The 20,533-nt window shown below is 59.0% G+C and overlaps 6 protein-coding genes across 6 annotated transcripts; all 6 read left to right on the forward strand.

Annotated features, from left to right (window-relative positions):
* Positions 1 to 2,083: 2,083 nt before the first annotated feature.
* Positions 2,084 to 2,317, forward strand: LINJ_34_0880 (putative 25 Kd elongation factor 1-beta; the record flags this gene model as incomplete). The annotated part of the gene is made up of 1 exon (XM_001468422.1): positions 2,084 to 2,317. The coding sequence occupies one exon, from the start codon at positions 2,084 to 2,086 to the stop codon at positions 2,315 to 2,317; it is 234 nt and encodes a 77-aa protein (XP_001468459.1).
* Positions 2,318 to 5,477: 3,160 nt separating this feature from the next.
* On the forward strand, positions 5,478 to 6,197 carry eEF1B beta 2 (putative translation elongation factor 1-beta; the record flags this gene model as incomplete). The annotated part of the gene is made up of 1 exon (XM_001468423.1): positions 5,478 to 6,197. The coding sequence occupies one exon, from the start codon at positions 5,478 to 5,480 to the stop codon at positions 6,195 to 6,197; it is 720 nt and encodes a 239-aa protein (XP_001468460.1).
* A 3,056-nt stretch (positions 6,198 to 9,253) lies between these two features.
* On the forward strand, positions 9,254 to 10,144 carry LINJ_34_0900 (putative serine/threonine-protein phosphatase PP1; the record flags this gene model as incomplete). Its single annotated transcript, XM_001468424.1, has 1 exon — positions 9,254 to 10,144. One exon carries the CDS (start codon positions 9,254 to 9,256, stop codon positions 10,142 to 10,144), a length of 891 nt encoding a protein of 296 aa, XP_001468461.1.
* A 1,633-nt stretch (positions 10,145 to 11,777) lies between these two features.
* Positions 11,778 to 12,446, forward strand: LINJ_34_0910 (putative 60S ribosomal protein L13a; the record flags this gene model as incomplete). Its single annotated transcript, XM_001468425.1, has 1 exon — positions 11,778 to 12,446. One exon carries the CDS (start codon positions 11,778 to 11,780, stop codon positions 12,444 to 12,446), a length of 669 nt encoding a protein of 222 aa, XP_001468462.1.
* An 863-nt stretch (positions 12,447 to 13,309) lies between these two features.
* On the forward strand, positions 13,310 to 14,992 carry LINJ_34_0920 (conserved hypothetical protein; the record flags this gene model as incomplete). Its single annotated transcript, XM_001468426.2, has 1 exon — positions 13,310 to 14,992. One exon carries the CDS (start codon positions 13,310 to 13,312, stop codon positions 14,990 to 14,992), a length of 1,683 nt encoding a protein of 560 aa, XP_001468463.2.
* Positions 14,993 to 16,338: 1,346 nt separating this feature from the next.
* LINJ_34_0930 (conserved hypothetical protein) lies at positions 16,339 to 19,131 on the forward strand (the record flags this gene model as incomplete). Its single annotated transcript, XM_001468427.1, has 1 exon — positions 16,339 to 19,131. One exon carries the CDS (start codon positions 16,339 to 16,341, stop codon positions 19,129 to 19,131), a length of 2,793 nt encoding a protein of 930 aa, XP_001468464.1.
* Between the last annotated feature and the right edge of the window lie 1,402 nt (positions 19,132 to 20,533).

The following is a 20,533-nucleotide window of genomic DNA, read 5'->3' on the forward strand; positions in this document are numbered from 1 at the left end:
CGCGGCGGGGGCGGCGGCGGCACAATGGCTCCGACACATATGGTAAATCTTTTCTCTCGCGGGCTCACGATCGCTCAGCTCGGTGAAGATGAACTGCTTTCCATAGAACTGAAGTACACGTGGAATGATGAGCAGTTTGCTGGGGTCCTGCAGGATAACCCAGCCGCGACCGTTGCAGTTCACGTTTTGGCCCGGAAACACATCTGCCTCCTTCACCATGTCAAACGTTTCAAAGTAGCGGCCCAGCATCTCGGGTGTCGTATTGAAGGGTAGGTGGGAGACGTAGATGCAGACATACTTGGTGGCGGTCGCGTAGAGGGACCCGGTGCGGGGGTCTTTGAACAGTGCGAGCGACAATACAAGCGACAACGTCAATGCCGCCACGCCGAAGGTGCTAAGAGACTGTGTCTTGCTCCATGGCGTCCCGCAGTGCGCACCTATGTCGAAGCCAAAGATGTACTGGTATGTGGCCTCCTCGTATGCGGCGGCGAGTTCTCTGGGTAGACGGCGCCCTGTGGTTCCCTGAGCCGCACTCGCCACAAGGGCCGAGACGCCAGTGAGACGAGAACGCAGGAAGCAATTGAAACCGACGCACACGGTGTGGAGGCCGACGGTGGCGCGTAGCTGCGGAAACAACAATGTTGGACTCTCGGCAGTGTTCGCTGTCCCCCCAAGCGCGTCGCTTGCCACGGCGAGGGATTCATTCGAGTAGTAAACGTTTTGGCTGTTCTGCACCGAGTACACATCATCCAGGCCGAGAATACAGATGTACAGCATCGCCGACACGGTCGAGAAGCAGGCTAAGACAGCTGCGAGAGCACGAAGGTACGTCACGCCGGCAGTAGTCTTCCCAGGCAGGGTGCAGAAGGCCTGCTTCCAGCTGCCTTGCATGCACCCCCCCCCAGAAGAAAAGTGAGGCGACATATACGAACATAAATTGGACGGCCCCCGTCCCCCTTTGTCGCTTCTTCTGTGAGTGGGTGTGTGTACGCGTGCAACTCGTGCTTCACATACACACACACATTCACACGAGCGGCAGCTAAGCTCTCTTTCTATCCGTAACAGAAACACCTCCCCGCAAGGAAAACAGTAAACCGAGGCAACCGTGAGGCCAAAGTTCCCGCCATCCCCTCCCCCGAAAAAAAAAGTGCGAGGACGGATCGGCACGGATGCTCTGCACACACGCGAAGCTTCTCTTCCTCTGAAGCTCAAGAAGCGCATGTGCTGCTTCCCTTTCGTCAAGGTGGCGGAGACGTCTGGGGTTTACTCTATGCGACTTACTACGTTGCCTCCGCAGCTGAGAAAGTGAGATTGCCTTTCCTTTCGCCTGCGCCAACGAAGGATGGGCATGCACTGTGCGTGTGTGCCCCTCCCCCCGCTTGGTAGCCTTGGCGGTGGCTTGACTCGACTTGGGGATGGAACGTGTGAGAACAGTAAAGAGCACTGTATTTTTCGGTTGAGCACCACGCGGCGGTGTTGGCGTGTGCCTGAGCGAAGCTTGCCATCCCATGTGCGCGCATCTATCACACCTCGGCACTTCCCCCAGCCCGCCAAGGGCTCAGCACCATCTGCACTTTTCTTCTTGTGCTTCTCTCTGTGTGTGCTTGCCAACCTGCTTCAGTGTCTTGTGCCCTTCTCCTCCTCGTTATCTCTTTCTCCTTTCTGTGGACTTTGCGTACTTGTGCATCGCCTTACCGACTCGCGTGAACCCATCGAAACGCATGCAACGCGAACATGTGACTTACTGTGTTGTTGGCTGTCAACCATGAAAACCACATACCTACTACCTTCCCCTCCAACAACAACAAAAACATTATCATACACACCACATTGGCACTGATGTTCCGTATGCTTTCCTCTTCAATGACCATTGCTGCCGTTTCGTTGATGTGCACTCGATAACGACAATGTAGGAGAACAACGAAACATCGCGGAGAACAAGCTGAGGTTGCGCGGTGACGATCGTGCTTCTGCAGAGCCCCTTCTTTTCCCCTGTGCTTACTACTGCCGTTTTCGCCTTTACGGCATTTGAAACTTGTTCCGTTGTCAGTTTTCAAGCTCCTCATTTCTCGCTAACGCCATAATGCCCCCTGCCAACGTGAGGGACATCAAGCAGGCGCGCGCCGCCGTGGACGAGCTGGAGAAGGCGCTGGCGGGCCATCTCTTTCTAGGAGGTGCGAAGCCGGCTAAAGAGGACGTAGATAAGTTTTACGAGATGTTTGGCGAGCACAACATCGCGTTCTACCGCTGGGTACGCAACATGGCGTCCTTCACGGAGTCGGAGCGCAAGTCGTGGGGCCTGCCGGAGACTCCGTAGTGCGAGAGGCGACGAGAGACAACGATAGGTGAGTACTCATGGAGCATCCAATAACAGCGCGTGCAGCATGCTGCATCTCACCTGATATATATGTATATATTGCTCCTCATGCCCATGAGAGAGGGCTGTTGAGAGAGAGGAGGATACGTCTTGGCTGACGCGTTGTTGACCAGTGCAGGTGTGAGGCAGCTTGCCGAGGCCAACACTTCTAGGCCTTCCCTCTCTTTGTCATTGGATGCTCACTGTCCCCACATCTCTCTAGTTTTACTCCCGAACTCACCAAAGGTGCCCCCCTTCCCCCTCCTCACCCTGTCGGCCGCCCTCGTCTTTCCTCGCTCTCCCATTCGACTCGGACCAGCGCACTGCGCGCTCATCTCATCGTTTTTCGTCTCTCTTAAATGCCACGGCGCGAAAACAAAAAAAAAACGTTTTTGATAGAGCTCTTCTCTTGTCTTTGCCTTTTCTGTAGACATGTTCCCCGCTGCCACCTCTACCGTCACCGCTGCGCTTCTCTTCGTCTCCTCTTTCATTGCCTATATATATATATAATATTGTATGTGCTGCTGTGCACAGCGGCCGTGTCTTGGCCTGTCATTGAAACTAGCTTCTTTCATCATGTCCGGCTATATTGATCTCTGTGCATCGGCTGCTGTGATGCGTTGTCATTTTGGGGAGGCCTTTAGCCCTTGAGTCGGCCGTATATATATATATATGCCTAGCTTTTTCCTCTCTGGATGCTTGTGAGTCTCATTGCATAGGATAGCCGACATGGAGGTGCGCCATCATTCGCTTTTCGTTTCTTTTTTTTTGTGGTTCCGCCTGCTCGCTTGGGTGCGTATCTGTTTGATGTAGCGCCTGTGCACAGATAAATAGATGCCTTCAATGCACAAGGAAGAACTTAGTCACATACCTGCCCGTCACGATGAGGACAGCATGCGAACAGCTGATTCGGCACGATGATGGCTGGCGCACCCCGCGCCGGATCGTTTGTTCTGCGCAGACCACAATAGCGACCTTTTCTTTGTTTTGCTCCTCTGTCTTTCAGCGTTGAGCCCGATATGCTGTGTGCGATTCGCGGCTTGCCCGAGATTTGAAGCACGCCTCCTCTCGCGCTGTGATCGTGCACCGCAATGGCGTGATGACGCACATGTCGCGTGCACTGCATGGGCTTTCCCCGCCGGGTGTCGATCGCTGCCCTGTACGCTGCTTCCGAATGGCTAACTGTGAGCTCATTGTGCCCAGGCGCATGCCTATCCGCGAGCCCCTTCCGCTTGACACACCCACGCTTGTCAATGTCGTGCGAATTCCGCAGAGCGCGGAATGCTCCTGCCACCTCCGACTCATGGCAGCGTCCCACCTGCCGCGGCACATGCGGGCAAGCCATCCGTACACGCCCTCTGTGATATCCGCGGAAACGGGCGGTGACGACAGCGGCCCACACAAACAACAACGTCGTACTGGAACAGGCCCAAGGATGCCAAAGTGCGGGCACTGTGCGCGCACGCTGTCAAGCACAGCTGGCATGATGCATCGCATCCGACGAAAGCATCCAGAGGTCAGCAGAGCGCGAGTGAGGGAGAAAAAAGGCGCAAAGAAGTCCATACAAATCAGCCCCAATGTGCGTGTGTGTGCGGGCGAGGGCGGCATCTTCTGCATCCGACGCGGTGGACTGATGAGGTGCAGATACCCGAAGCGTGTCGAGAGCTCCCCTGAATGGCACTTTCGAGTCGGCCAGAGTCGCGTGTGGAGATTATTCGCACCATATTACGGCATGCGGCGGCTTGAGGCAACCGAGGGAGGGGCATGGCGTGCAGGCGGAGGACAGGGTCTGAGAGGGCCCTGGCCTGCGGCTGACCAACCTCCTCTCGGTGCTCATGCGGCACGCACCTACACCAGCCCCTGCGGCCTGCACGGCAGACGCCGCCGCCTCCGCCCTCGAGCAGGACTCTGAAGGTGGCCCTGTGGGATCATGGCATGCAGTGCACCCTGGCCCGTGTGGCGCCGGTGGCGCTGCACGCGTGCGAGGAATGGAGGAGGAAGGACGAGGTGGTGGGCCCGTTAGCGGCATGGCCCGATGCAACGGTGGCCGGCTCGTCGTGGACGGCGCGGATGTAGCCGCGGTGCGACAGGGGTGTGTGGGCCGCGGCTGCATGCGTACACGTGTCGACCCGCTCTTGGTGGAGTGAGGCGTTGATAACGAAAGATACTTTCTCTGACTTCTCTTTCATTGTGTGCACTTGCTGGTGTTCTCGTTCTCCTTCTGGTGCTTTATTCTCGTGCTGTGCTGCTACGCTGTTGCAACGATGCCCAACATGGACTCCTGCGAGCAGCCTTGGTGCGGGGGCGGCCGGTGCCGTGCTCGCGCGTGTCCGTTTATGTGTGGAGTCCCGAGCATCTTCAGTCGACAAAGGTGACTTTTGGCGAGGCGGTGAAGTACGTGATTTCGTAGATGGCATGAAGCGAACCTTTAGCGTGTTGGGTGCTTATATTCTTGTTTACTTGTGTGCCCGTGCGTGTGTGTGTGTATTGTGTTCTGCCTTTCTCACTTTACCATTCCCTCAGGACTCCCTGCTTATTCCTCTGTGCATGTTTGTGTGTGTGTCTTCTCAAGAATTCGCGTGGAGTCGACAAACGCGTAGACTTGACCTCAGCGTGCACGACGGTGCAACTGTGCGAAGTGCATGGTGGCTATGTCGGCCGTTGTGCTGGTTGTTGGCTGTCGAAGCCCTGACAGTAACATCGGAAAGAGAATGAAAAGCAGAGGATGCAGTGGCGTTTGTACCGCCACTCCTCGATCTTGGGTGCTTGCCCAAAGGTCAGGGTAGTCAATCTCTGCACTGCGCCAGCGTGCAAGTGCGGACAATGTGTTCAGGTGTGCTGAATACAGCCATTTTTGTACGCGGCCAAACTTATTCTCCCCTCCGAGTGCTCCATGCCCTTTGCGTCGACTTTCGCTGTTCTCGCTCTCTGCTTTTTGCTGGTGACATTGCGCGCCTGTGCACTCCGTGCATGCCCCCCCCCTCACATTCGCACCCGCCACACATCTGCGGACGCGCCCTCCGCCTCTCCTGCAGTTTACGCCGTCCACACGCTCTTTTCGACTCTCCTAGCTCTTTCTCCCCCCCTCCCGACCACCCCGTACCCCCGCGCGCACCCCAACATGTCTCTAAAGGACGTGAGCAAGAAGGCCGCCGAGCTGGAGTCGAAGCTGGGCGGCAAGCTGTTCCTGGGCGGCGCGAAGCCGACGGCGGAGGACGTGAAGGTGTTCAACGACCTGCTCGGCGCGAACCACGTGAACCTGTACCGATGGGCGAAGAACATGGCGACGTACACCGAGGGCGAGCGCAAGGCGTGGGGCGGGCCGGTGCGCGTTGCTGCGCCGGAGCTGCGCATGCCCGCGCCGGCGGCGGCGAAGGCGGTGAGGTCGGATGCTGCTGCTGAGAAGAGGGCTGCGCCGAAGGCTGCTGCTGTTGCGCCGCCGTCTGCCGCTGCCGCGGAGGAGGACGACGACGACATCGACCTGTTCGGCGAGACGACGGAGGAGGAGAAGGCAGCGCTGGAGGCGAAGAAGGCGAAGGACGCGGAGAAGAAGAAGGCGAAGAAGGATGTGATTGCGAAGTCGTCGATCCTGTTCGATATCAAGGCGTGGGACGACACGATCGACCTGGAGGCGCTCGCGCAGAAGCTGCACGCGATCCAGCGCGACGGCCTGATCTGGGGTGACCACAAGCTGGTGCCCGTTGCGTTTGGCGTGAAGAAGCTGCAGCAGCTGATCGTCATTGAGGACGACAAGGTGTCCGGCGACGACCTGGAGGAGATGATCATGGGCTTCGAGGAGGAGGTGCAGTCGATGGATATCGTCGCCTGGAACAAGATCTGAGGTAATTCGGAAAAGGCGCGACGGATAGGCTGTGACGGACGGAGCGCGAGTGGTACTGCGCGTTCGTCAGCGAGGCCTCGTCTCGGGAGTGGGCGGAGGGTAGCCGCTGTTTCTTGTGCGATGACAGCGATTAGTCGGAGAGTTTTTTTCGCGGCGCACAGGGTGGTAGCGGGACACTTGCCGCATGGTTACCAATCTGCAAGACGGACGAGCTTGTTTTCGTCTGTCTTCGTTTGGAGGCCGCCGTGCAAGGCAGCGATTCCTCGTCGTTGAACCCTCCCCCACCCCACCCCCAAGGCAATCGCATGACGCACTGATAATCTTTGCCGAATCATGGTGTGTGATTGGTTGGGCAAGGGGGCGCGTGTTTCACTCGTGCTTGCCGTGCATGTTGTCGACCGTCTCTTCGAGCCGCGCTCGCCCCGCAGCAGTCTTCCTTTTGTTTGCTGTTGTAATTTTTGGTGCTCGCAACGCACTGTTTTCTTGTTTTCCTGCCGGCTTGTTTTCCACGTCCTATAAGGTAAGCAGAAGACAGGAAAACGGAAACGCACGTAAACAGCGTAGACGTACACGTGTCGTTGGAATGTGGGCGCGCCGATGTGTGTGTGTGTGCGGGTCTGTGTGGTGTATTGGTTTCTCTAGTGGCGAGAGGGAGGGGTAGGGACGTACAGAGTGCATGCCTACCGTTTGCGGGCAGCTGTCGATGGTGTTACGCTATAAGCTGTGAAAGCCTCTGCACCGTCATCTGGTGCGCATGTCTTCGGCGTCTCGCTGCCTGCTTCTTCTTGAGCCCTTTCTCTAGCTGCCACGCTTCGACTTACACATAAGCAACACGGGGCACGCCCACGATCCACAACGGGTGCTCTGTGAACACCAAGGTATGAACTCTATCCGATAAAAAAGAAAAACATCGCAGCCACAACAACAGCAGCGCGGCAAACATACCGAACGAGCATCATGGTTGTTTTCTGAGAGAAGAAAAAAAAACATAAAAAGGCATCAGAGATGAGCCAGCCTTGAAGCGAAGGAAAGAGACTAATCTCTCACTCTCTGTGTGCGTGTGAGGGGAGGGGAGAGGAGGAGCTTGAGAGAGAGAGGCGGGACGCAGTCGCCAGTGAGGTGGAAAAGAGGGATAATTGTGCGAGTATTCGCTCGTGTGCTCATGGCCAGTTGAGGCTTGCCGTCAGGCTGCGGCGTATGTGGGTTTGACCATAGTGCGCCACCGTCTTGTCGGTTCTGTCCGTCTCTCTCATGCAGGCATTCACACGAGCGGCGCAAATTTGGGGTGCTCTTTCATGTTGACACTCTTCTTTTGGTTTGTGAAACCTTTTCTGAATCGAGTGTGCACCCACTCCCACTCCATTCGCTCACGTGCTCAAACTCCTCTCGCAATCTTTGCCTGGATGGCTCTCAGCAAGTCCCCCCCTCCCCCGCCTCTGCCTCTCCTTTTTTTTTCTGTTATTTGGTTCGTATCGCCTGTGCGTGGCGCTGCAGGCGCGCCTCTCTAGCCGACAAGTCTTCAAGGTGCACAGTGGCAAGGCGCGTTGCTGGACGTGCGCACACCTTTGCAGTCACTAGTGTAGGTATGCGATCTTCACGTTAGCATCACTCCCTACCGACAAACACAATACAGGCGAGGCGCCAGGCTGGACAGCTGATCTTGAGCTTCGCTCGCGCAAAGAGAGGTGCCGAGAGCAGGGGAGGTGCGAGTCGCCTCCCATCCGTAGGATAGGCAAACAGTCATCACCTACTGAAGGCGAATGATCGATGTGCAGTGTGGGTGCGAGTAAAGGCGGACGGCGTTGATAGGGGGAGGGGAAGGGCAGGGTAGCGGATCGGTGCTGAAGTGCCGGTGCTACTGTGTGTCTCTGAGTCCAAGCAATGGCGCAATGAACTCGAGATATAGGACACTATCACAACATGGAGCTTTTTCTCCCCCAGTCTCTCCAATTTCGTGCTTCGGCTCGTTCGAGTGTCTAGGATACCCACCATGTGAATCGCCGCGGAAGGAAATTGAAAGAGGCGTCGTACGTAGAGCACTGGCGTGCGCTCGTGCGAGGCGTTGCCACATGTCTCCGCAGCGTCCCCCTGCTGCTCTCCCCTCAGCGCTTCCGCATGCCCCGCTTCTCAGCTATGCAGGCCATTGCGTGTGTATGCCTTCACTCACTCTGTCTCTGTGATGACTCGTACAAAAAGCGCCCCCCCCTCTCTACTCTGACTCACTGCTCATTGAATCGCGCGCACCCCTGCTCCGCGCGCAACCTCACACATGCATCATCATGTGCGCTTCTCCGCGGGGGAGTGCCACCTTTACACAAATCTGGCGCCGTCTTCCTCATACGCACAAGCACGCGCCGGCACACGCATACGCGGTAGAGAGGACGGAATAGAGACACCAGCACCTCGACAAAGACGAGAAGACACGCACGGAGAACAAGCGCTCGTGTGCTTGTGGTGTATGCGTGCGTGTGCCCGCTTGCGTCGCAAGGGTCTTTGCATTCGGCGTGCTTTTCTCTCGGGGCCGCTCACGCCCCTCCGCCCTGCGTACTGTCCTTCCACCTACCTCCCCGTCTCTCCCACGTACGCGGTGCCTGCTTGTGGTGTGTGCATGCGTGTGCGCGACCCGCTTTTTTGCTCTTCCTCTTCTCCTTTGTGGGTCTGCATACACTCTCATGCGCCACGGTACGGCACCGCAGGTGGGCGGACGAAAGCGAAGCCGCTCTCGCTCGTCAGAGAAGTCGCCCGTGTCGGCGCTGCACGATGAGGAAGCGGAGGACGTCGTCGCATCGCCCGTGCATGCGAAGGAGAAGCACCATCCGCAGCTAAGTGCCAATGCGACCAGCCCTGTTATCTCTAGCCCTCACGGGAGTAGCCACGGTAGCTGCAACTCAAGCGTCTCCTCGACATCCTCCTCGTCTTCTGCCACCAAGCACTCGGGTGACAAGAGTCCACATAATGCACGCAAAATGCCGGCTGCTGCTGCTGCGGAGGCGGCAACAGCATCGACCGCGGTAGCCGCGGCGGCGGCAGCGACGTCGACATCCCCCACGGCGTACATGACCCCCGAGGACGCCTCCATCTACACACTAGTCACCAGCATCTTGGCAGAGTGGCGCAGTGGCGTCACTCTACTGAAGGAGGATATCATTCGCTTAATCCTGCGTCGTGTGCGCCCCATCCTCATGAGCCAGCCGATGCTCGTCCGCACCGAGGCGCCGATCAACGTGTGCGGTGACATACACGGCCAAATCACAGACCTCGTCGAAATCTTCAAGGCGGGCGGACTGCCTCCCCACTCGCGCTACCTCTTCCTCGGTGACTACGTGGACCGCGGCAAGTATGGGACGGAGGTGATCACGGTGCTGCTGGGGCTGAAGGTGTTGTACCCGAAGCGCATATATGTTCTGCGCGGAAACCACGAGACGGACAGCATTTGCCGCATCTACGGCTTCTTTGACGAGGTGAAGCGCCGTTTCAACGTGCGCCTGTTCAAGGAGTTCACGGATGTGTTCAACTGCCTTCCCGTGGCGGCGTTGATAGAGGAGATCGCGCTGTGCATGCACGGCGGTCTCAGCCCCGAACTGCGCCACCTGCGTCAAATTGAACAGATCTACCGGCCGTTGCTGGTGCCTGATGAGGGACTTGCCTGCGACCTTCTCTGGTCCGATCCGGAGGAGGGGTCGTCTGGGTGGCAACCAAGCGAGCGCGGTGTCAGCTTTACGTTTGGCGAGGATGTAGTGAAGCGCATGTGCGACAGCCTCGGCATCGACATCGTTCTCCGAGCCCATCAGGTGGTGGATGAGGGCTACTCTTTCTTTGCCGGCAGGCGCCTCGTCACCATCTTTAGCGCGTCCAACTACTGCGGCGAGTTCACCAACAGCGGCGCCATGATGCTGATGGACGAAAACTGCATGTGCAGCTTCCAAATCTTTAAGCCTGAGTACTAAGAGCAGGAAGGTGTGTACGGGCGCGCGCACTTTCAACAATGCAGGTCACTGCAGCAGCAGCATCAGCAGCACCAGCAGCAGTGGCAGCTGCGGCGGAAACAGACCGCGGTGGATGGGTGCTGGTTTGCTTCTCGGGGTCTGCGAGTGCATGTCTGTGGGTGTTTTGTTCTCCAGTGACGACTTACTCCTCTTAAAACGCCACGCAGCCGCGCGTACGAGTTCAAATATTCACAGGCGCACACTGACATATACACACGTACACATGCGCAATGCACATGCACACACCGACGTGCGTCTTGTTGCGCCTGTTCTGTTAAGCTGTCCTCTATTTCTACTTTTTTTTCCCTCTTGACGTTGTGTCTAATTCAGAAGCGACTGCGCCCCGTTGTGTGCCCTCCTCCCTCCCCCCACACACATTACTGGTGTCTCTCTCGCTGCGGCTTGAAAGTGCCTTCAGCGCCCTCTTCTCCTCTCTTCCTCTCTTCCTCTCTTCTTTGCCCACGTTGTCTGTGCACTTGAGCCGGTGAGTCGATGCGCCTTGTTCGCGCAAGATGATGGTACCTTGCAGAGATTCCATCTCTTCCCTTCTTGCTCGTTGTTTGCCTCGCTGTTATGGTGTACCTGTGCCGTTGATTTTGGTGCGCAGGGCAGCTGATGAGATACGGCGCATCTGACGCCCCTCACCTTCCTCTTCTTTGTTTAGTGTAAGATATGTTGGCCGTTGCAGCCTGTGCGACGGTCGTGGGGGCGGTTCACAGGAACTAGCGGGGGCGGAGGGTAACATAGAAAACGAACCGAAGTACAAGAATTGCGACTGTGCTGTGCGGCGTGCAGCCGCTGTCTGCGCGCGTACGCCTGTTAACGTGTGTGTGTGTAGGTGCTCGGTACGTTTGGCATCGATTCGCTTGTAAGAACAAGAAGAAAGCGCTCAGGAACGGCATTCCATCACGTCCAAAAAGGGAACGGCGAAGCAGGGCATGCGAAAAGCGCGAAGCGTGGGGCCTAAAACTCGGTTTCCCATCACAACTCTACCCTCTTCTTCACGCTGTGTCGGTGGACGCGGAGCTCATGTGTCTGGGTGAAAGTGCATGCGTGGTGGTTGCGCTGGTGGGAAGGAAGGCAAGGACTCCTCACCGACTGTTGCTGGCGATGTTGTGTTTTCTGGCGTCGTGCACATTTCTGTTCATCGGCTTGTCGCCGCTCGATGTGTCGGCATGTGCTTGCAGGCTCGTTGCATGTTTCCATGCGGACCATCCGCGCACCCTGCAAACACAGAAGAAAAACCACCGTTGACTGTCGACTTCTCTGCTGATGCTTCCACCCGCATGAGAAGGAGGAAACGAAAAAGGAAAGCCGCGATGCCGCGCGCTCTTTGCTCTACGGTATCTTCACCTTGAACCGATTTCCTCTTTCCCGTCTCTACGTTTATTGATGCTTGCGCTGGGCACATTGCACACACGCACACACTCGTCCTGCCTGTCCCCGCATATGCGTACCCCCTCTCTCGGTGCCCGTGCGCTCGCGTGCGTGCCGCCTTCCCACCTCCATCTTTTTTCGTCTCTCCCTTTCACCTCATCACGCGCACGCTCCTTCCTTTGCATGCTTCAATTGGTGTAGAGTCGATTTCACACAGATGGCCTTCCCAAGCCGCAAGGATGCGTCCCGCGCGCAGCGCAAGAGCGCCAAAAAGCACCGCCCCGAGATCATTGTGATCGACCTGAAGGATCACGTACTTGGTCGCGCGGCGGCTGTGGTTGCCAAGCAGCTGCTCCTGGGTAAGAAGATCACCGTGGTGCGCTGCGAGCAGCTCAACATTGCCGGAACGGAGATCCGCAACAAGATCAAGTACCTGCAGTACCTGCGCAAGCGGAAGCTGACGAACCCTACAAAGGGCCCCTTCCACCACCGTGCCCCGTCCGACGTGTTTGTCCGCACTGTGCGCAGCATGCTGCCCCGGTACACGAAGCGCGGCATGAAGGCACTTAACTCGCTGGTGGCCTACGAGGGAATTCCGCCCAACGTGGTGCGCACGGGCGGGCGCGTGGTGATCCCGCGCGCCCAGCGCCATGTGTGCTACCGCTCGGAGCGTCCCTACACGGTGCTCGGCAACATGTGCAAGCACGTGGGCTGGAAGTACAGCGACGTCGTCGCCAATCTCGAGAAGGCTCGCGTGGAGAAGGCGTCCCGCCACCACGAAAAGCAGGCGAAGCTCCGCGAGGCGTGGAAGGCGGCCCGCAAGGAGGCGCTCGCCAAGATGCCCAAGCACAACGTGGAGGTGCTGAAGAAGTTCGGCTACGCGTAAGCTGACGGCGATCGGCTAGCACACGCTTCCGTGCTCACAGACACACATCGACACGATCACCTCGCACGGTTCTTAGCCGTCATGACGTTGTTGGAAGGGGGAGCGGGACGGAGAGGTCGCACGAGCTGCTGACGCGTTAAAGGGTGAACACTTTGGGGCGAACGAAAACTGAGGTTCACGAGGCGCAGCGGGCCTGCGGAAACGTCACTGCTGTCCCTCTGCTCATTCGTGCTCTATCCTTGTGCACTCGCTTCGGCCAAACGCTGGCTGCTCTCTTTCCCCCATCTCCCTCTGTTTTCCTGTCCCGCGGTGGACACAGTTATATATAACTGTGTATGTGTATGCGTGCGCGTATTGTTGGTGTTGGCGTTGGTGTGCGTCTGTCTGTGTGTGGCTATGGTGAGCTCGACTTGCGTCTTTCCTTTCTCGTTTCCCTTTTTTTTTCTGTGTGCGTGCGGTCTCGCGCACTCTCATTTCTATCAAACAAGCAGCAAAGCAAAGGGAGGAAAAGAAGATCCATGAGCAGCTTGACAACAGGAAAGTGCGAGCGACAGGCCGGCGAGGGAGAGACAGGAAGAAAAGGAAGCCGTGCGTGGCCGGAAAGAGTTGTGCAGTTTCTTCCTCTTTCATCGGCTGTTCCGGACTCCGCCCTCCTCCACACACACACACACACAAGGTGTTTCTACCGCTACTCACGCATGCCTTTCGCAACTTGCCTTGCAAGGTCACGCCTTTCCGCTAGATGCACTTTCAGATTCCCTCAAGCTGCCCTCACCGGCACTCTTGCGCAGCCATGCATCGCAAGCTCTCTTCTTCCACTGCCTGCCCACCATCTTCGTGTCCCTCGACTCTCCCGTTGTGTGATGCATCGCATTATCATCATCTTCCACGGCTCGGCTGTGCAGCTTCACAGAATGCCAAAGGAACCGCAGCCCTCTCGCCCTTACGCCGCGCCGTTGTCGGTGCCGTACGCGAAGCCGTCGGGCTCGCTTGTCCCCACGGCGTCTTCGCCGACAGCAGCCACTGCCGTTGCACGGGCGGCGGCGGCGAACACCGCTGGTGGTGGTGCTGCACCGGCTGCCGGTGGTCATCGTCCAGCGCGACTCACCATCAACAACTTTTCCTCGTTTCGTGCGCGCGTCAAGAAGCTCCCGCCGGATGCCAATGTCAAGGCAGCGCTGCACACGCAACTCTTCCAGTTCCCTGAGCGTGTCTGCTTCGGCTGTGTGAAGTGCCGACGCGACAATGTCGAGTCGGACAGCGTGGCTATCGACTTGAAGAACCGCATCATGCTGTGCGCGGCCTGCTTCACCCGCATCATTCGGCCGCGCACGTACACGCCGAGCAGGGTGGTGCCCTTCCCATCACTGCTGTCGTGGCTCAACTATAAGCCTTCTCATGTAATGGAGATGCCCAATGACGTGCTGGAGCGACCCGCGGAGGCGGTGGCTCCGTCAGGCGAGCGCATGGCCGCTCCCATGCTAGCGGGTGGCGACAGGGCGACTAACCTGGGCAAGCTGCCAGCCATTGCCATGAGCATCGCGGCTGGTGGTCGCAGCCGCGGCGGTGATGCGGTGGGTGGACGGCGTGGAGGCCCAACGATAGACGAGGCACTCGCTCAGGGCAGCGCCGGCACCCCGGTTGGCACCCACCCTTGCCTGCGCCTGTGGGGCGTGTGCCAGCACGGCGAGACGTGTCTGTTCCGTAATGCGCCTGCTGATCTGTGCGTGGCGTACCTGATGGGGCTGTGCCGCGGACGTAGTAGCCCCATCGGTGGCGCCCCCGTAGGTGGTGGCGGAGGCGGCCGCCCCAGTGGGAATCGTAATAATAATCGGCATGGCCACGGCGGCCAACACCAGCAGCATCACAAACACCACCACCACAGCCAGGGGGGACGTAATGCTCGCCGTGATCGCGGCACAATCACCGCGGGCGGTGTCCAGACGTGCCGCCTTCTGCACCAGGAGGTGTACGACCTCCCCGACGTTTCTGACCCGCCGCCGCGCGAGCGCTTCGAGGGTGACCTGGAGGACAAGGACGGTGCCTGGGCGGCGTGGGTGCGTCGGCGGCGCGACAGCCCAAACAGCGCGGAGTGGCAGCTGTGGCACAACGGCCCGCTGGAGCAGTTGTTTAGAGCATATGTTCCCGCGCGGAGGCGCCCTGTTCCTCGCCAGCCGAGGAAGAAGTTGAAGGTGGCGCCAGCCGCAGAAGCGTCGGCCGCCGTGGCCGAGTTGGTAGAAGAGGGAGAGAGGAATGTGGAAGACGAGGAGGGAGCTCAGACGGCTGAGGATGAGCTGACGACCCCGCTCGCTGACGAGGGGGATGTCATGGGTGATGATGAGGATGGTGAGGAAGAGGATGAGGGCAACGCGGATGCCAACGACGATACCGTCAGCGAAGAGGCTGTCGGCAGGGAAGCCGAGGATGAGCCTGCGCCGGCGCCAGTCCCTGCACCAGCGACAAAGCTGAACCTGATGGACATCATGTCGGCTCTCAAGGGCATCAGGAAAGACCCACAGGAGAAAGCGGATGATGAGGAGGAGTAGCCCCATCTGCGAAGGCTTTCCCTTCTTGCTGCTGCTCCTTTTGTTGATAGTGCCGTCACGAACGGCGACGTTGCACGCTGTTCTTCCTCTCTCTTTGTACGGCTCTGTGTTGTTCGCTGGCTATCTTGTCGTGGATCACCTTTTTTTTTGTTCTGGTTCTGTCTGCCGTTGATCTCTGCGGCTACGGTGAACGGATCTGCGGTGTTTGTGTGGGCATGTGCGTGCGTTTTCATGGCCCTGCTCCTCTTTCCCTCCCTATCTCTGCGTGAAGGTGTTTCCGTGTGGGCTGGCAGCCGTTTTTTGCGTTGTGGTGACGCCGACAAGAAAAAACAAGCTTCGAGTTTTTTTTTTGCGGTTCTTGTCTGGCGGTTTACTTGCACATCCTGGCCTAACACATGCAGGCATCCGAGTATGTGCAAGTCCAAGCATCCCCTGGAGGCAGACTCACACCGCACACGCCACGCGCACACAGAGAGAAGGCAAAAACACAGTAAAAACAAGAGGCTCACGAAGCGAGGGGCCCACGAATGGCTTGCACCTGTCGGCAAGGTGCATGTCTCGGATGCGTAGACGCTCGCTCTTGTCAGTGGCTGATCTGCGCAGCGCCGGCTTTGGCGCTGCCGTTTCGTTTCTCTCGCTTTCTCGCAGAATCCCGACAACGGGATGTGGCTTTCGGCGCAACAGCATCCACCCAAGCTGCAGCAAGTTTGGCAGCACAGGTAGCGGTGAGGCTTGCTGCTCGGCGTATATGGCCACCGCCTATTGCTCATGAGATGCAATACGTGCTCTGCTTCTCCCAAGCAAGCTGACAGGCGGACAAAGTACGATCTGCTCCAGGGCACCGTCTATCTCGCTCTCGCCACCTTCTCGCGCTTCGAACCACCTTCTTGCTCGCCTTATTCTCTGCACGTGACACCTCCTCGGCTCTGGCTATGCTTCTCCCTTCTTGGCTTGTGTGCTCGTGTGTGCTGATGATGATTCGGAGCGAGCGCACAAGAAACGGGGCAGGCAAAGTACGAACGTGCGAGGCAGGCAAGATGAGCCCGAACGGGTGTCACACACCCGGAGGCACTTGTTTGCTGTTCACACCCCTGCAAGGGTGGGGAAGACGAGCCGCGTGCCGGCTGGCGCAGTCGAGCGCAGGGCCCGCAACGGCCACCATATGCCGGTATAACGCAGCTTTTCACCACATTCCACACGACCGTCCCAGCGCCGGTGATTCTGGTCATGTCAGCTGGCGCTCGGCGCAAGCATCTCGAAATTTTATCAGATGCGCCGGGCCGCTGGATACCGCCACTGTCGCTGGCGCGGCATTTCATCCTTCGCGGCTGCTGCGCATTCCTATGATGCCGCCACTTGTGCGCATCGCGGACGCGGAGCCTACGTCGAGCCGTTCCTCTTGTGCCGCCTCGTATGGAGCTCGAGAAGACGTTGACGACGGTGCCAAGGCCGTCATCAGCGGTACCGTTTCACCTGCTCTAGCTCGGGAGCTTTCTCTTCTCTCGAGCGATGACCTAATCCAGCGCATACACCGATTCAGTCGCTCCAACTTTGTTGCTGCGCAGCGGCCGCTGCTCTACGCGCATCTTAAGGAGTTCATGAAGCCTCAGCGTTTGGCGTACGCGTCTACCAAGACGGTTCAAGACCACCTTCAAGTCGCGAACGCAGCTGACATGCATGAGACATGCATCGAGCTCTACCACGCCGCCCGAGAGCACATGCCCGCCGCAGCGCTCATGCTACGGACTCCCTGTGCTCCTCTAACTAATGGTTCTGTCACCGGGGCCGGGCAGCCGGATGCCCGCGGGCACGTCGGCCTTTCTACAGCGAGCGGCAGCGGCACCAATTTGGCCGCCGATGCTGCGGTGCTTGTAAGCGCGTTCGTGGTGGATAGCGCGTACGCCACACAGCGCACCTTGGAGCTCACACGACTGGCCTCCTACTGCGTCACGCAATTGCTGGCGCCTCTGCATGCAGAAGGGCATGACGCCGCCACAGGAGATGCAAGCCCCGCGGCCGCGAAGGTTTTGCGGTCGTTGGCGGTTCGCACGCCGCGCGAGGTGGCGACAGAGCTGTCGCTGGTGCGTTGCTTGTGGCGCGCATTATGCTTGGCAGAGTACTACAAGTGCGCCGAGGCGACCAGTACGCAGGCGGTGAAAGGGTGCAAGGAGCAGGCGCTTGCCGACGCTCTGGCGATTCTGGATGCGTGCCGGCAGGTGGCTTCCGTGCGGAGGGAGGCAGCCGTGGCGGTGCTGGCTGCAGCGGCGAACGGGCAGCCTTCTTGGCACGAGCACTCATCCTCTTCAACGACAACACCGGCGCTATCGGAGAGGCAGTCCTCGGAGTTGCTGGCCGAGGCACTGAACTTTGTTCGCTACGCCTCCCTCGACGATGATGGCGAGTTCGCCTTCTACCAGTTCTGCAAGGAGGAGAGGATTCTGTGGTCACCACAGCCACTGTCGTGGAGTGTGCGACGTGAAACAAGTGATGCCGCGTCGTCGCTGTCCTCTGCAGCCGGGGCTGGCGGCGCGAACCTGCTCGCGTACAGCGAGGACGAGGTGCAGGTGTTCTACGCCGCGCTCATCGATACGTGTGCCGCAGGGCGGCTTGTCCCCGAAGCGCTGCTCTACTTCACCGAGGCGAGACGCCTTCTTGGTTGTCCACCACTCGCGGACGGCGAGGACATAGGTGCGGAGACGGTGTTGCTGCTCGGGACAGAGGACGGAAGGGGGCCTCGAGTCAGTAGCGTGGCGGCAGCCACCACTTTCAAGACGTCACCGGAAGCAGTCGATGCTGTGCCGCGTGCACTGCCACCGGCAACATCTGCCGCCTCTGCCGCAAGCAGCGATCTGGGTATGTCTGCTCCTCTTTCTCCACCGAGTCACCCAGTAACCGTTTCTTCCGGTGTTCATGGTGGCAAGGTCGGCTTCAGCACCGCCACGGCTGGCTTTGCCTTGACGGAGCTTCTCCTTCACCGACTCCTTTCTATGCTGCAGGCGGCCAAGGAAAACCACCACGTAGTGCGCCTCGCGCGAGCGCTCATCGCAGCAGGGGCCGTCTCGCAGATAAAGGCGCACATGTGGACGGTGCTTCTCATCTCCGCTGGTGCCGTGCGGGCGGCGGACGTGGTGCTCGCGGTGTACAGCTACGCCTTGGAGCGACTGGCCAGTCCTACAGGCAGTGACGGCAGTAGCGGCAGGGGCTACACGACTGCTGAGGTGTGCACACTGGAGTACCTCTTGCAAACCTCACTCAACGCGCTCTCCAAGTGCCAGCTACCACGCTACGAGCAAGACTACCTCCAGCCCGCGCGCGACACGCAGGTGCTGCATTGCACCGACGAGTTCTATTACAGCTGCCTCCTGCAAGAGGCTCACAACTCCATGTGTCCGGCGCAGCGGGCGGCCGAGGTGCTGGCGAGGATGGAGGAGGCAAAGGTACCCATGACAACGCCGATCGTCTCACGGCTGCTGAAGCTGTACCTGCGAGTGGAGGCGCCAGAGTTCATCACGGTGTACCGCCACGCCGTCGACGACCTGGGCCTGCCGCTGCGCTCTGTGTGGGCCGACCAGCTCCTGCTTTGGGCCGACCGACGCCGCTACTTTCTCTCTGCCGATGACCGTGAGTACATTGTGCAGCAGCTGCTGCGCTCGAGGCGGGTGTCGACGGTGGCTGACCTCCAGCCCCTGCTCGGTGGCCTCCGCACGCACTTCGCCCTTCTCTATTATGATCACACGCACGCCGCGCGCGAGCAGTTCCTCAGAGACGGATCAGTGCCAGTGGAGCAGCCAACTGTGACGGACTCCCGCGCGCATTTTCTGATGACACGGCCGATGAGCGTGCAGCGGGGCATCATGGCGCGTGCGGGGACGTCGTGGGTGTGTAATGGCGCAGGTGGCGAGGAGCTGGTCGAGGAGGAAACGAAGCGACACGGGATCTTGCCTCGCATGCTGGGCGATGCGCCCCGCCGCACTCTGCATGCCGGCATCGCGGAGCTGTCGGAGACGCCACTGCTGTTTCCTATCTCCGATGGCACTGCTGGCGCGGGCGACTCGGAACGGCTGCACGACAGGGCACTTCGAGTGTATTTGGCCGATGTCTTGGACGGACTGCAGCGCTCTTCCAACTGGGTGATATAACGGCCAGCCGGGAGTCGAGCCGTGCAGCGCAGAAAACGAAAAACGGTGGCTGCTGCCGCCGTGGTGAGTGCATGTGTGTTGGACCGTCAATATACATATATATATATATTTGCAAGCCGTCTTGTGGCTTGTGCGCGTTGGATGTCGCGTTGGACATCATCACCTCCGTTTCTTTTCCTCTTTTGTTTTGACTTACAGCGACCCTATGCTTTCATCCCACCACCAAACTGGCGGAGTGCACTTCATTGCGACACAATGTCTTGTCTTGAAGCGCTACCCCCCCCCCTCCCCCCGCCACACACACACACACACGTGTCTCTTGCACTGAAAGCCACGCCCCTGCTCGGAGCGAACAGGCAAGGGCAGCAGAAACCATGAGGCCTAACTCTCTCCCTGTGTGCCTGTGCGAGTGTGGCGGAGCACACAACTGCAGCGCTTTGCGCAAAATGATGATTTGCTGCGCGTGTGCCTTGACTGCAGGCCGCGATGAATAAAACATCGGCCAACGCTTCCTTGCGAGCAGTCTCTGGTGTGCGCCCCACGTTTTGCGTACACCACTTGCTCCCCTCCTTTTATGAGCCACTGATGACGGGTCACACCTCTCAGGGCGTGGTGGTGTCACAGGGCCCAGTACATCCCCTCCCACTCTCTCTGTGTGTGCGTGGAGAAGCCGGGCAGCCCCCCTCCCCTCCTGTGCTTGCGAAATGCCGAGCGGCTTCTGGCGGTGACAGGGTCTGGTGACTGCGACGTGGGGAGGTCAGAGCGATGCATTGCTACTGATGTCGGCAGTGAGGTCGTGGGCGGCGTTGCGTCGGAGCGACCCGCGCCGCTGAACGCGTCGGCGCCATCGACATGATGGGCGAAGTGCCAGCGTGACTGGAAGGCGTCGCAGCCGGCCCTCACACTGCCCGCTGGTGTGTGTGGCGGGGGGCCTGGGGCACCGCACGAGGGGGTGCGCGAGGTGGTGGCGTGCGTGATGGGTGCGGCTGTGAGGCGACCTGCGAGGCCGGGGCGGTGCTGAGGTGACTGCGTGTGTGCGCATTGCTGTGAGGCATGCGTCTCTGGCTGCATTGCACCACGCGGGGTGCGCCTGTGGCAGGGCCGGGGAGGGCTGGAGTGGGGCTTGACTCCTGTTGTATGGCCGGGAGGATGGGCTCACGTTGAAGCAAGAGAAAAAAGACTTTGTTTTGCGTGCTTCGACCTCTGCTGTCGAGGCCGCCTGGCCGACTGACATCCTACCGCGCTGATCGCTTCCATTCTCTGTTGAGTGTATCTGTTTGCTTTGTCGATCGCGTCTCTCTCCCTCTCTCTGAAAGTCTCCGCGGAAGCAGCGGCAGTAGTGAAGCAGCCCAAGCCCAGGCTAGGGTGGCGTAGAACACTCCTATCTGCGCTCCCTAACAGT

The sequence above is a fragment of the Leishmania infantum genome, chromosome 34 (assembly GCF_000002875.2).
Source record: "Leishmania infantum JPCM5 genome chromosome 34".
Taxonomy (NCBI): domain Eukaryota; phylum Euglenozoa; class Kinetoplastea; order Trypanosomatida; family Trypanosomatidae; genus Leishmania; species Leishmania infantum.